Source organism: Rhopalosiphum maidis, chromosome 3 (genome assembly GCF_003676215.2).
Source record: "Rhopalosiphum maidis isolate BTI-1 chromosome 3, ASM367621v3, whole genome shotgun sequence".
Classification (NCBI taxonomy): domain Eukaryota; kingdom Metazoa; phylum Arthropoda; class Insecta; order Hemiptera; family Aphididae; genus Rhopalosiphum; species Rhopalosiphum maidis.
The window spans coordinates 49,183,646-49,198,369 of NC_040879.1; the positions used below are offsets into that span (position 1 = coordinate 49,183,646).

Sequence of the window (14,724 nt, forward strand, 5' to 3'; positions counted from 1 at the left end):
AAGATTTAGGAATTTAATTTTAAAAAGTGGAAAAGTAGGGAGTTTAAAATAAACTTCACGAAGAATTAAAATATGTTTTCAGATGTTTTCTCTGAAGACTAGGTAGGAGACTATAAGTAAACAATTGTTCATTATTGATATTTTTTGACTTAGGTAGATAGGTATCTAACAATACTCACTACAGTCACTACTATCTACTAATGTGTGTCTAATGTCTTATATACCTAGTTATATATTATATAAATTATATATATTTATACACATATAATATATTATTATAATTTAGCCAGATGATAACTATTATAATATGACATATGACTAAGAAATGTCTTATTTAATTATTTTAATAAACGTACTCATATAATTATTATTGTAATTTTCCATTTTCTTCTTAAAATTCCATAATATTATTATATGTTTGGTATATATAGACATTGAGTATTCCAAACGATATAGAAAGACGACATTTATAGGTACCAAATACCAATTAAACAGGAGTTAAGGAATATGTACTTACCTAGATGCTAGTTATAATATAGGAACTTTAAACTAACATGGACGTTACTAAAAACAGGATAATATAATGCATTAATATAGGACGATTAATTACGTGTACGAGTAAGGAATAATATACAATATATTATTGAAAGATTAGAACTGGTACGCAAAAGACCAATATTTTATAGGTACAGCCGAAAAAACTTAAGAGAAAGCGAGAGACCGATTATTTATTTTTGCGATGAAGCGTTTAGCGTACGAACTAATGTACGATAGTAATTAGACAATGAAAATTAAAAACTATTTGCGAATTAATTAACCACGGAAATCGTCACTGAGCGATGGCCATATAACCAAAACTGCAGTGTAGCACACCCAAAGATTATTAATATTACCTATAATATAATTTTTCCCCTCGTTCAGCGAAAAAAAAAATTAAAATACTATTTGGCATTTGATAACATTTTATATTTACGACAAATAATCATATTATTTAACCCAAGTCTAAGATAAAAGTACCTACGATATCATCTAGATCATACAATTGTGTCATAGCGATTTATTAATAATATTGTGAATTATGAATTTCGTCATTCTATGCTTTATCATTCCATTTTTCATTACCTATATAATACATTTCTTTATTCTATATAGTTTTCTACCTTATTAAATGTGTTTTTTTTTTTTGCAAATATCGAAAGAACAACGGATAGAAATTAATTAATGGAGTACGTCTAAGTAGAATATAGTGAAACCAAATGGGTTACGTTCGCTAATAGGTACAGGACATAGTTGACAATTGCGTGTTGTGGTATTAAATCTGGACGTTAGCAACGAGAAAAAATTACGAATTTTATCATTTTTAACGATAGTAGTTGTAGGCAGTAGCGTATAGAGAAACTTGGAAAAACGACACATCGGAAAACTCAAATACTTCTGTACAATTAGGCATTCAAAAATTACAAACACTGCGTAAAAAAAACTATGCCGTTTGAACAATTTGAAATATTTCATAAGGGATACCTATGTGAACCTAGTGTGCGCAATATGCAACTACTAATTATAGTAGTACTTGCACTAGCAAGTATTAGCTAATACAACAAGTATCATGTATTTTAGTGTATAATTTTTTTTTTAATTGGTATTCGTTAAGATATTATAGATGACTTTTTGTTTTTCCATGTCCCCAATTTTGAATTATGCTATATTTTTATTATTTCATATGCTGAAAATTGTGCTCTACCATCTTTTTGTCATTTGTTTAAATTATTAAATTAGTGTGGAATTTAGTTTTTAAATTCTCAATGATTACTTATTTCTTAAAAATGTTGATGCTGTTACATGTCAAATTTATAATATATGACTATTCTTTTAAGGGGTTCGTGGTTGAAACTAATTAAAAATTAAAATTATGTTCAATATATTAATCAAATTTTATAAAAAATGTAAATGACACAATAATAATTAATAGCTTATTAATCACAAATCAAACTGGCATAAAAGAACTTGTAAATAATGTCTAATTAGATCTTTTTTTATATTATTATATGTTCAATGATATTGGGATACAAGGATCTTAACATCAAACAGGAGTCTTATCTATCTAGTTCCACATTATTTAAATTTAATCTCAGAATTGTGTATAAAAAAAAACATAATTACTTAAAATTTATACTATTATTAAAATAAATTAAAAAATATCTAAAATAGCACACAATATAGATACATATCAGTATTTCAAATAGTACTATTAGTATAAGGAATGTAGGTTTATATTTGTTATTTGTGACTATCTTAAAAATAAAAATATAGAATAAAAATTGTGTGCAAGTGAGGTTCTTCAAGTTCAAGTCATGTAAACAATAAAACACTTTGTGTTAATGTTTGCATTAGTGGTAACTACAAATAAAGATTCTAGATAAAATAATATAATAATTTTTTTAACTTATAATAAATCATGTCATTCATATGAATATTGTATTTTATATATGATAAAAATAGTCATTATAGTCATTTTTAATACAGAAATTTACCACTTATTAGTTATTTATTACACAGAGAATTGAATTAATTTTTAAATTTGGCTTGATTTAGTAAAAACTAACAACATTTCTTTTAAATCATATTTATCTATAATATATTTGAAATGATAACATTAATATTAAATAGTTCTAATTATATAATGTCTCATTACAATCTACACATATTTCTAGTTATTGAGACAATTTTTAGATAAATACTACTGAATATATGGTAAGATTTTATAAAATAAAATAAATTTATAAAAATACTTTGTGAACAATCCAGAAAATATAGAACAAAAAAAAAAATAATAAAGAATAGGTACCTTACAGAATACCATAAATGTATATATGAGTATATATTTTTCTTATCAGAAAATGAGTGAGATATCATACTCAATAGAATTTATTATAGAACAATTTCTAAGAATTTTTATTTTATGCACTTTAAAAAAAAATATACAAACTTCAAATTCAACTTAATTCATTTAACTAAATTTAATTTATCTAGGCAATTCAATATCACTTCATTTGATCCCATTTCAGTATAAAAATGTTTTTATATATAATCAACAACACAATGGAATAAAACATATAGTAAACATGTAATTTTAAGAATAGAAAATACTTTTTTTGTTTAAAATCCTGTATAACATTCTTTTGACGTTCAAGGTAAATTGCACATGTTTCTAAATTTATTTTTCTATAACAATTATAGGAATTGATAAAATGTCCTATTGATAATAATTGAATTAAAATATTACATTCTAAATAAATTAGTTTTTTTTATATATAAATAAAATTTAATTTAAATTAAATAAATTAACTAATATTATACTATATTATTAATTTAATTACAATACATTAATTGAGTAAATAGTAATATGTTTATGATAAGAGTTAACAATTGTTTATTCATTATAATTAAAAATAGAGTTTTGAAATGTTCTAAACATAATAATTGTTTAAAAAATAAAAATTTATTTTGTAATTTATTTATATTATAATAATAAATAATGGTAATAATTTTATTTTGATACTTAACATACTACCTTTAATGTATGATATAAGAATTTTTTATTAGCACAATTTGTACTTAATCACATTCTTAACTATAATACTGTGCATAAAAATATAACATTTATGAATATTTAATATGTGTATAAAATAATAGTAAAAAGTTGACATTATTGACGATAAATCAAATCATAATTATAATTTAATGTGAACAAAAATATTTTTTTGTATTGGACAAGTGCTTTAACATATTATAATTTGATTTGTAATGAGAATTTGCTAGTTAAAATATATCAAAAGAAAAATAAAGTAAAAATTGAACTCCATTTAAACAAAGTCTTTATAACTCAAGAATTCAAAATAAAATTAATATTGTTCATAAATAGTTCAAAAGAATTAATAAAAAAAATAATATTTCTAAATAATTTTCTAAATATGACAATGTATTTAAATAGAAAATACAAGATATTAAAAATAAACTTTGATATTATTTTAAAACTATATAACATTGTTTTCTTTTTTCTATAAGATAAATAATTGGTAGTGGAATGTATTACATTGCTTAATTATTAATTGAAATATAAGAAAAATAAATTAAAATTATTATTCACATTTACTTTTTACAGTTATCATAATTTGGTTTGTTTGGTGAATTAAATATAAGGCACTGATAAATACTGCATTGGCACTGAAACAAAACACAAATTCATACCATCATTTTAACAAAACTAAAAAAAATAATTTTTACTGTTAAAAAAATATATAAAATAATATATCAGTATTTTCCTTAATGTTCAACAAGTATTATGATACCTAGATATAGGAATAAAAAAATACTATTTTGTACAATGGTTTATAACTTTATCATATTTTAAATTGCTGAAATTAATTTTTTTTAAATAATTTCTAAAAACAAAATTTTGACTACTAGTTTAAAAATTTTAGTTTGACTTAAATCAATAATATGATATATATAAAAATTAAAAGATACCATTTAGTGAAAAATATTAAAAGAATGAAAAATTAAATTTTCTTTAATTGTTTGTATTTTTTTTCTTTTTTCAATTAATCACACTTTTATTTTTAAATTAATAGTTTTATACGTTTATTTGTATTTAATTTGTACATAAATAATTTTTGAGATTAGATTAGTAATCACTGATCAGTTACCTAAAACATATAAATGTTCTGTATTTGTTGGGATGTCTTTAAATAGGTTTTGGTAGAATTTTTTGTAGCTAAATTTTCAAAATGTAAATTCCACTTATAATTCAACAAGTACAATTGTCTTGTAAGAGTTTATTTATGTTTTATTAATAAATATCAAATTTACTTACTGTCCTTCCTTGAAATAATCTTTCAGTGTATTACTGAACCGCTTGGAATACTTAACAAACTCACGTTTTCTCTGTTCTAATACTTGTTTATTACTAGGCCCTGGAATATATGCAGATACTTCATTTACTGCATCAAGTAATTTTTTTATAGCACTAGCTATCTCTCTGTAATTATAAATAAAATAAATTAGTATGTAACCAACATTTAAACAAACTAAAAAATCATATTTCAAGTCTTTTTATTATTCACAATTAACTCAAAAAACTGTTAAATAAACTATAAGGTTACATGTACTTCCATTGAAATATCAAACGTTCATCAAATTGTTAAATTGTTAAAGTATGTGTGGCAGTTGCCATAAAACCCTCTCACTATAATTTGTACCATGAAAGAACGCATATGGCTCGCGTATCCAAATGATTGCACTCCATTGTTTCAGGGCCAAATTTCTCCCACTATACTATGAGAGAACACATACGGCAATGTAACCGACTAGTTCTGATAGCGAACTACTTTTTTCGGCTTGAGATTGTTTAATGAAGAGGGACACTCGTGCACAAAAAACAATGAGTTTCGGTCAACCGCCGTATGCATTTTCTCGTGGTACGGTATAACAATTACATAATATATAAAAATAGTAGTTTTATTTAGCTGATAAATTAAGAAAACTCATAAAATATTTATTTATACTAATAAGAATTATAAATTATATAATATATTTTTTTCTATCTTTAAACTTCTTTTTCATGTTTAAAAGCTCAATAATAAGATTATGTATTAATAAATGGATTATAGAAAAAATGATTAATATATATATTATACTAACTTAATACAATTGAAAACTAAGTATTTTAATTATTGATCATTTAAAAATTATTCTTCATACTTTTTCCAGAATGAGATCAGATCTCAACGTCAACCAGTTTTTGTCGGGTGGCGGTAGTCAATACCCATTTGTTAACCCGACCGAGTAAACTATCTGTACACCTGCTATGTAGTAAAGCCACACAAGTGCGCACAAGTTGGTCGCCAAAGTCTGATCTCAATCTAAATAAAGTATAGTGAGTTTCAAAGATAATTGTGTTGTATCCTCTCTATGATCTGCACATAGTCATTTTTATGTTTGAATACATTTATAAAAGAAGATGAAAGCTTATAAATTGTATATATATTACAGGTAATATAATATATCTGACTAAATCTACACAAAATACACAAAAAGAAATATAAACAAATTATGTTTAAAAAATTGATGTCACCACTTCATTAGCAGTAATGGTTCAAAATCTAAATGACAATATATATATATATATATTTTATCAAACTAATGTTTGTACTAGGTCATTTCAAAAGTTGCCAGGCATAATTCATCCTACTTACTATTATGTTATAGCAATAAAATTATGAAACTAAGTTTTTAAATAAATAAATAAAACATATTTGGTGACTCACTTGATTGTTTCCAAAAAGGTTTTACGATCATTGATTTCATCTGGTATGCGACTTAATATTCTTTTTAAAGCCATAGATTTTTTATTTAATTCTTGAAATGCATCTTCAGATCTATTTAACCGATATTCACCACCTAAACAATATGTGATTTTTAGAATATCTGTATTAGGTAATAGTTTAATATTTTGTATTATAATAAAATATACAATACAAAATTAATAATCCTTATATACCTTTTAAACTATAAATTAACTTGAGATTATTATACATTAATATTTAACATAAGGTTAGCTAAATTAGAGTATAAATATTTAAAAGTTGATAAAAAATAATATCAAACCCAGTTTGTTTAGTTAAGAATTCTGAATTTGAGTAATCAATTAATCACAGGACAAATTTTGGTAATTATTAATAATAATCATCTTAATAAATCATTTCTTAATCTATCTTTTATTAATAATATTGATAAAAAAACAAGGGACACAAGAAGTTTTTAATTTTTTAAATACAGTAATCCCTCGTTATCCGCGGTTGGGTCCACGATAACATATTATTGCGTATAACCTAACCTTGCGATTGCGATAGCGTTTAACCGTTATTACATGAACACTGTAGAAATTTATTTTTGACAATTCTAGATAATTGTTGTTATATCGCTATAGGTATAACACATATACATTATACGTACTTACAACTTATTGTCACACAAGGATGGAAAAATTATAACATCGCTGAATATCTTGTCAACATCAAAGAATCACTTGACGAAATTCAACCCTCCACTATAAATGCTTTAGTTTTATGAATTAAACAATTAATAATTGATTAATAATTGATTTTTAAAATTAAAAAACGTTAAACCTAACCTCCCTTTTTACATTGATTTATGGTCTCGTTATCCGCGGTTTTGTTATCCACGCAGGTTTGCTGGAACGTAACCTTCGCGGATAACGAAGGGTTACTGTATAAATAAAATATAAGTTGTTACAGATATAGTATAGTATAATCATAAAATCTACAATCTATTTTTTACTTATGTTAAAATTTGATAAAAAAATATTAATACTTAAATATATAAAAATATTTTTATTTTTTATTAATAGCTTCCAAAAGAAATTTTTTTGTTTTTACAAAATTAATTTTTTAAATTTTTAATGGAATAAAATTTATTGCTCTTAATGTTTTTTATAAATTGTTAAAATACCTCTATTACAATCTATGAAGTAGATTCAGAGTGTACCAATAATCAACACAATATAATAGTTGTTATGGCAAATATATATTATTAAATTGTAATAAATAAATAATCATAAGTTAAATTTAAAAAAAATGAAATACTTATTTTTACCTAATTTATTAAATAATATAATAACAACACCGTCAACACCTAATTGAATATATCAAAACTAAGCTCCTATCCTTATTGGATTATTAAAAATACCAATTTATACACTTAAAATAGCTAAATTATGTTTGTAAAAACCATGATTTATATGAAAAGTTTTAATTTTAAGCAGATATTAAACAAGTTGCAGCAATGTTTATTAATTATCTATTTATTATTTTATAATCATAATTTCTAAAAAAACTGAAATAAAATGCACAAAAAACATTATGGTACAAAAAGTGTTAAAAATACCTTAGAGTAGCTATTAAAATTAAATAATATACATTTCTGACAAATTTATAATGACGTTCACAATAATTTATCAGCAATTAAATAATTATAGGAGATAATACCATTAATAATATTCAGACTTGAGACATTGGCTAAGAATTAATTTTAAATAAACAAAAGGGCCAATGGCAATTCATTAAGAACCATGTCAAGTAGATAAAAATGTATAAATATTATAATAAGTTATTAGAATATCCAAAATATAAGATAAATAATGTTAAATATTAATTAAACCTAAATAGTAAATGCCATAGGAATACTTTATGGGCTTAAAATTAGTACCACATAAAACCATAAAAATAATTGGATCGGTAAACTTTGAATTAAAAAAAAAATATAAAACAAAAATAAAAAAAATATAAGTAAAATATACTCTAAAAGAATTTGTATTTTCGTGAAATATCATATTTTATAGTGACTTATACTAGAATTGACTATTAAATATATGCAATTACATACAAATCCATGGTCTAATTATTGTTATAATAGTTAACCCATTAATTAAAAACAGAATTACATAATACGTATAATATAAATCTGTAGTTCATATACTTAAATAGTTTAAATTCAAATTGATAATACACCTTTAATAATATTAATCATGCAAATTTCACGTGTAACTAAAATAATTTTAAAATATTAAATACGTAATGCTAAATGGTATTTTAAAATTTACCTTCTAGATCAGAAACTGTGCCTTGAAGTCTCAATACGCTCTCATTCATATTAATACTAATATCACCTTGTTTCATTATACCAGCAACCAAATTGTACGCAAACCCAGGATGAGTATTTTCAGTTTTAAACAATGCTGACCGTAAAGTCTGAGACGCAGAAACATTGCGTTTCTCTAACTGAAAATTACAACATAATTTAGTTTTATCACAATAACATTCATGTAAGACAAACAATTTGATGGAACCAAAGATGTAATAATAAAAAGCATTTTCATAACGATTGTTACAGCGTAGAACATTAATAATTATATACCTGAGACAAAATCGGCCTGATCAAAACTGGTAGTACCAAAGAACTGACTGGCGTTTCGTCGCTCATTTTCATTATTTAGCGACAGATTTGAGCAATACAACGGACATCAGATCTTTATCCGGAGATGTTGGTCAGACGGGACAGCGTTGTATGGCCCGGGGCGTCTATGATCGATAGCGTACGCTGTTTTGATCAAATCAAAAAATAGTAGTGACTGCGTTACATGTCGTTCATTGATCTGTAATTCGTCGTCACGCGAACGACAACGATGCTGTTGGCAGTGTTAATGCTGTTTTTCGTGGTCATAAATAAGTATATGTCACTGAACACTGTTCGTTGTTTTTGTGTACAAGGAAATTGTGGATAAAAACAACACTATCAACGAAATAATAATTCGTGAGGTGAAGCACTTCTGGTTCGGGGGACGAACACGAGAAAAAGAATAAAAAGAAACCATGATAACGATAAGCAAGACTGCCCGCCCATCAACACCGAAAACACTGAATGTTTGCACACACCGGGACGAAACGTTCTGCTAACGCGCGATAATTTGAAAATTTTGGAGGTGAACCCACGACTCGAAACTGATAGCCCACCAAACAATCTATCGATAATAATCGAATAGTTTGATCATAATTCATAGCCAAATGGGATGCCATTTCTAAAAAAAAGAAAATCTATACCTATATACATTTCATACCTTTTAAAGGGTACGAAAATGGACATCCGACAGCGAATCGACAATGATCTGGCCTCGTTTAAAATAAGGAATTTACAACTAAAATGTCAAGAAGTGACGAACTCCCAATGTGGATCAGAGTGTTTATCAACAACATGATTTTGAATATTTTTGTTTTCTTCTTGATAGGCAATTAATATTCTTAATTTAAAATTTGATGATACGTACTTATTAATTTTTGTATTGTAATATTAAAACTATTTACATGATACGTATTCTGTTGAACGTAAATTTGTTATTTTGTACATTTGTAAGATGGCGACAACATATGAAAAATCGAATCCTGAAAAAAACCAATGAAAAAAAAACCCACGGAAAAAATTGTCGAATAAACAAAACAATATTTAAAAAAGTTCAATCTAGGTTTTTTTCCTAATATCAAATGTCTGGAATATACACGAAGTAACGTTGAATGGTGTACAAATGATAATACACTCTAAAAAATAGCAAAAATGCCCTGTAATGTTTGTATATATAATTTGGTAGTTTATAAATAATAAAAAAAACTAACTAATCATTGGATATTTGTCCGAGCATGGGTCATGGGTGACAGTCTACAATAAATCTATAAAAAATAAGATAAAAATTGAATCGAAATTAATCGAATTAATAACAATGTGTATGGAAAATTCAATAAATCTATTAAACAAAAACAATTTAAATATCAAGAAAACAATTTATCTTTACGTAATATTTTGAATAGGCTAAATTTGTATAGTAAGTATGTTGAACAAATATGCATTAAAACCTACAAAATGACTCGATAATGCAAAAAAAAAATGCTAAACAAAAGTTTAAAAAAATAAAATGCCCTATAAACCTATTAAATATGTATGCAGTTATGATTTAATAATATACCCTTTAGGCCTTAAAATATGTTCTAAACAAAAAAAATACTAAAATAAATTCTAACATTTTATTTTTAATTAAATGATTATTTATATTTTATACATTACATTACAAATGATAATTATTGATAAAAATCGAATAAACGATAAAAACTTATGAGTGAAATAAATTAATTTATTTTTATCTAAAAACATGGGTATACCCACCAGTGTGTCTTGATAAAATATATTATTATGTGGCACACAAAGGTGTCACAAAATTAAAAACCAAGTGAGTGTGTGACCCATGTATATGTCACATACACATTTTGACAAGTATGTAAGAATGGACGTGGCAGTCAACCTTTTATGTATAAATTATTATTATATTACACTACATGCCTATATAATCAACAAAGTATTAAATAGAAAAATTGTATGGCACTCGCGTGCTTTTATTTCCACAATGTGTTTTTTTTTTAGGGGGATTTTTACGTCTATTGAAAAGATCATAACCTAACCTAGGTATTATTCCAAATTCTATGAGTTGTTATACACTTTTTCGATCGCTAAAATTGTTTTTAAATTAATTTTACTATAACTAAAGCCTGGATTTAAATGTTTTTACATATCGTTACTGAGTTTATGCAGTCTTATAGGAGTAAACGATGAGGACGATTCGTTCAATTTTGAGTTCGTAGGAAAAAGTTTTTAAAATATATTGTTGTATATATTTTATAGTATATTTCTACCTAAGTATAGTTAAGTGCAATATTATTCCATTATAATACACGAGTACAATACTTCACTAATTAATTAAAGCAATATTGTAAAAATTCAAAAAAATTGCTTATTAAATTATTTATTGATTATTTTTGTATATTTTTTAAATTTCTAAGAGAATATAAATGAGAATATTTTAAAGTTTTTTTTAGAGAATATTAGCATTATATTTTAGGTTTTTTAAGAGAATATTAATCCTGAATTATGACTATAAGTATCGAAAAATGTTTAGAGCTACATGAAAACAGAATAGCTTCATTGCATTAAGAGGACGTTATCCCGCATGTGTTGTCTCTTTCGTACTAATGTACATCATACCAAATTTGCGTTCAGCAGTATACATTATGTGATATTAGCTTTAATATTAGAGTAAATTTAGCTATTATCAAATTTAAATGTAAGAATATTATCGAGGAAATGTCATATGCTTTTATTGATTTTATGATTTTAAAGTAAGTTATGAACATTTTAATGTTTTAGTATTTTATATAGCTTTTACTTTAAAATTATACTTGTACAATACCTACATGAATACCAGCCTTCCCGTCATATTTAATAGAAAAAAAACCATGTTTAAAATATTTATTCTTAACTAACGTTTTTAAATGAAGCATTAGTAGTAATATGTACAGTCCGGATTTTTATGCAAAAACATATTTTTAACAAACGTATATGCTGTTTGACGGAAGTAAGAAATGTTTGCATTTCATAACCAGTAGAATCTGTCCAAAAATGTTTTTTTTGCAATTAGTGCATATTTTGACTTCAGAGAATATCTCAGAATATTTTAGTTTATAGTACATATTAGAGAATATTTTAGCATATTTCCGTTATATTGGATTATATTAAAGGATATTCAATATATATAAGACAATAATCACGGACCGCCGTAATGACTTTACTCCGGAAAATTTGGAAAAATATATTATTGTACATTCCTTTAAAAACATTGTATATTATTTTTTATGTTAATGTATTGCATAATGTAGCATAAGATATAATCTTATAAACAACAATAAATTATAAATTCATAATCATAATCAATAATCATATTGCATTTTTTTTTTACGTATTAATTGGTATTATCAATATTTTTTAGAATATTTTGAAAATCTTAAGAATATTTTTGGGAATATTTCATCAATTTTAGTTGCATATAAACATAATATTTCAAACGTTTTAACAGAATATAAATCCGGACTCTAGTTATATGTAATTTATTTAATTATTTTTCAATAATATTTCCAATAAAGGCGAGATATTTTTGTAGACAACTACAATAGTAGTAAATAGGTATATAAGTATTTATTATATAGACAACTTATATTACACGATAGAAAAATACCATGTACTACGAAAAAAATAATATTATAACTAGAAACTAGGTAAGCAGGTAAATTATAAATGTTATAACCTATCACAGATCACACAAACAACAATTAACAACTTAAAAAAAAATTATAGTGAAATTGAACTCTATGCATCACAAATGAAAGATGATAATCATAATAAAAAACGGAAAACTATGAAAGTTGTATGAATAATACGAAAATTAAAAATCATTTTTTTTTGTTTCATAATAAAAAAAAAAATTACATAATTTTTCCATACAACCGATTAACCGTCTATTTGATTCTTTGTCAAGACTTTGCCAGGTGGATAATTAAAGATCCACTTTACTGAAGTAGATTAATTGTGAGGTATATAATTTAATATTATAAATTAGACATTAGTAAATCATAACTTCAAAATTGTATAAATCAAATATAAATGTTTTAATGTTCATATAAGAAATAAAGTCAACTGAATACTATTATTATATAAACATACATTTTATTGAGCATACGCATATACAGTGCAAATTCTTTATAACAAATCTAAAGGGACCAATAGAGATCTCTTTCGTTATACTCATTAATATTTTTACATTACATGAATATTTAATTGCATATTTATTATTTTATTAAATTATATTATAATTATTATATATATATTTTATATAATTATTTAAAATATTCTGTTATCTCTGTTTGAATTTGTTAACTTAGCCAATATTTTTTTGTATTTTTCTATGAACTACATGTCTTGGGATAACTTTGGATCATCTTTTTGGAAACTTCAAGATTTATAACATAACACGATACACAATAATACGAAAATTATATTATAAAACATTAAAAATTGTTTTGTTATCGAGAGCGACTGATACACTATCGAGAATGAATTGATTATAAATCAAACACAAACTGCGCAGCTCGAAGCTCGTCGAGCCACGCGCCGTAGGAACCTGCTTTATGCTCGACACATCACGAGCCTAAAATATCTTTATCGTTCCCACAGCGCGTGACTTGGCAAGCCACGAGCTTATCCGAGCCGTTCAGAACTCCCTCTTTTTTGAGGGAAATTAAGTTACCAAATTCCTCAGTTCTAGTAATACGGAGATTCGGATAATCGATGTTCTACAGTATTTCATAAAAAATTGAAATTTTAATGCTTATAAACAAAAATTGTGACTAACAGTTTTTGATTTTTTTTTAGTACCTTAAGAATAATTTATAATAAACCTTATATTAAATTTTAAAGATTTTTTGGAAAGCCAAATTTTATTTATCAGCATTTATAGAAAACTTATTATAAAAATCAAAAATTGTAATGGTCTATAAATAGATTAAAATTTTTTTAAATATTTTGAAAATTTAATCGTAAATAGATAACGTTAATATAAACATTTGGTGAAAATTTCAAGTTTTTACAATGATTCATTTTTAAGTTACAGCAAAATCAAAAATCGAATTTATCCAAAAGTGGTTATGAGTAAAAATTCCCGTTTTCCGTTATTTTTCATGGTTTTCCCTGACACTTTTGAAAACTATAGGAAATTTTTTACTGACTTTTTTGACCTCCCCCTCCCCCAAAAGAAGTACCAACTATATGAATTTTCCTTTTCAAAGAGGGACTGTAGTAAAAAATCAAAACATTATTTCTACTCAAAACGTAATAACAGAAATAAAAAAAATAAATATATTAATTAAAAAAAACCTATTTCATTGTAAAATCAATACACTCAGTTCGAAAAAAATAAAACATTTTAAACGCATAACGCGAATGTTTATAATTTTATTTCTTATTAATAGGTTAAATTTTAAATAATTCCACTTAAAAGCTAAAAATGTTATAATTTTTTACTGTATCAAATTGGCTTCGGATATTACATTTCAATTTATAGTTCTATTTTGATAGAATTATATTTTAAACAAAGCACGTAGTTGATTAAAATTCTTAGAATAAGCATTGCCAATAATTATAATGTAATATTTACGTTATAAAGAGTATTTTGTTGTACTGAGTTTCATTATAAAGAATTTTCTATATATTACTTGT

At 24.4% G+C, this 14,724-nt stretch overlaps 1 protein-coding gene across 1 annotated transcript; it reads right to left on the minus strand.

The window, feature by feature from the left end:
* Positions 1 to 4,054: 4,054 nt before the first annotated feature.
* LOC113557368 (programmed cell death protein 10-like) lies at positions 4,055 to 9,421 on the minus strand. The gene is made up of 5 exons (XM_026962841.2): positions 8,995 to 9,421; positions 8,681 to 8,858; positions 6,327 to 6,459; positions 4,874 to 5,038; positions 4,055 to 4,224 (listed from the first exon to the last, which is right to left on the minus strand). Exons 1-5 carry the CDS (start codon positions 9,064 to 9,066, stop codon positions 4,140 to 4,142), a joined length of 633 nt encoding a protein of 210 aa, XP_026818642.1. The 5' UTR covers positions 9,067 to 9,421; the 3' UTR covers positions 4,055 to 4,139.
* Between the last annotated feature and the right edge of the window lie 5,303 nt (positions 9,422 to 14,724).

What these genes read in the sequence shown, in the direction of transcription:
- LOC113557368 (XM_026962841.2), bottom strand. Translation starts at nt 9,066, where the DNA reads ATGAAAATGAGCGACGAAACGCCAGTCAGTTCTTTGGTACTACCAGTT. An exon ending in CACAGTTTCTGATCTAGAAG is followed by an intron (nt 6,460 to 8,680) that starts GTAAATTTTAAA and finishes CATATTGTTTAG; the next exon opens with GTGGTGAATATCGGTTAAAT. An exon ending in ACCTTTTTGGAAACAATCAA is followed by an intron (nt 5,039 to 6,326) that starts GTGAGTCACCAA and finishes TTATAATTACAG; the next exon opens with AGAGATAGCTAGTGCTATAA.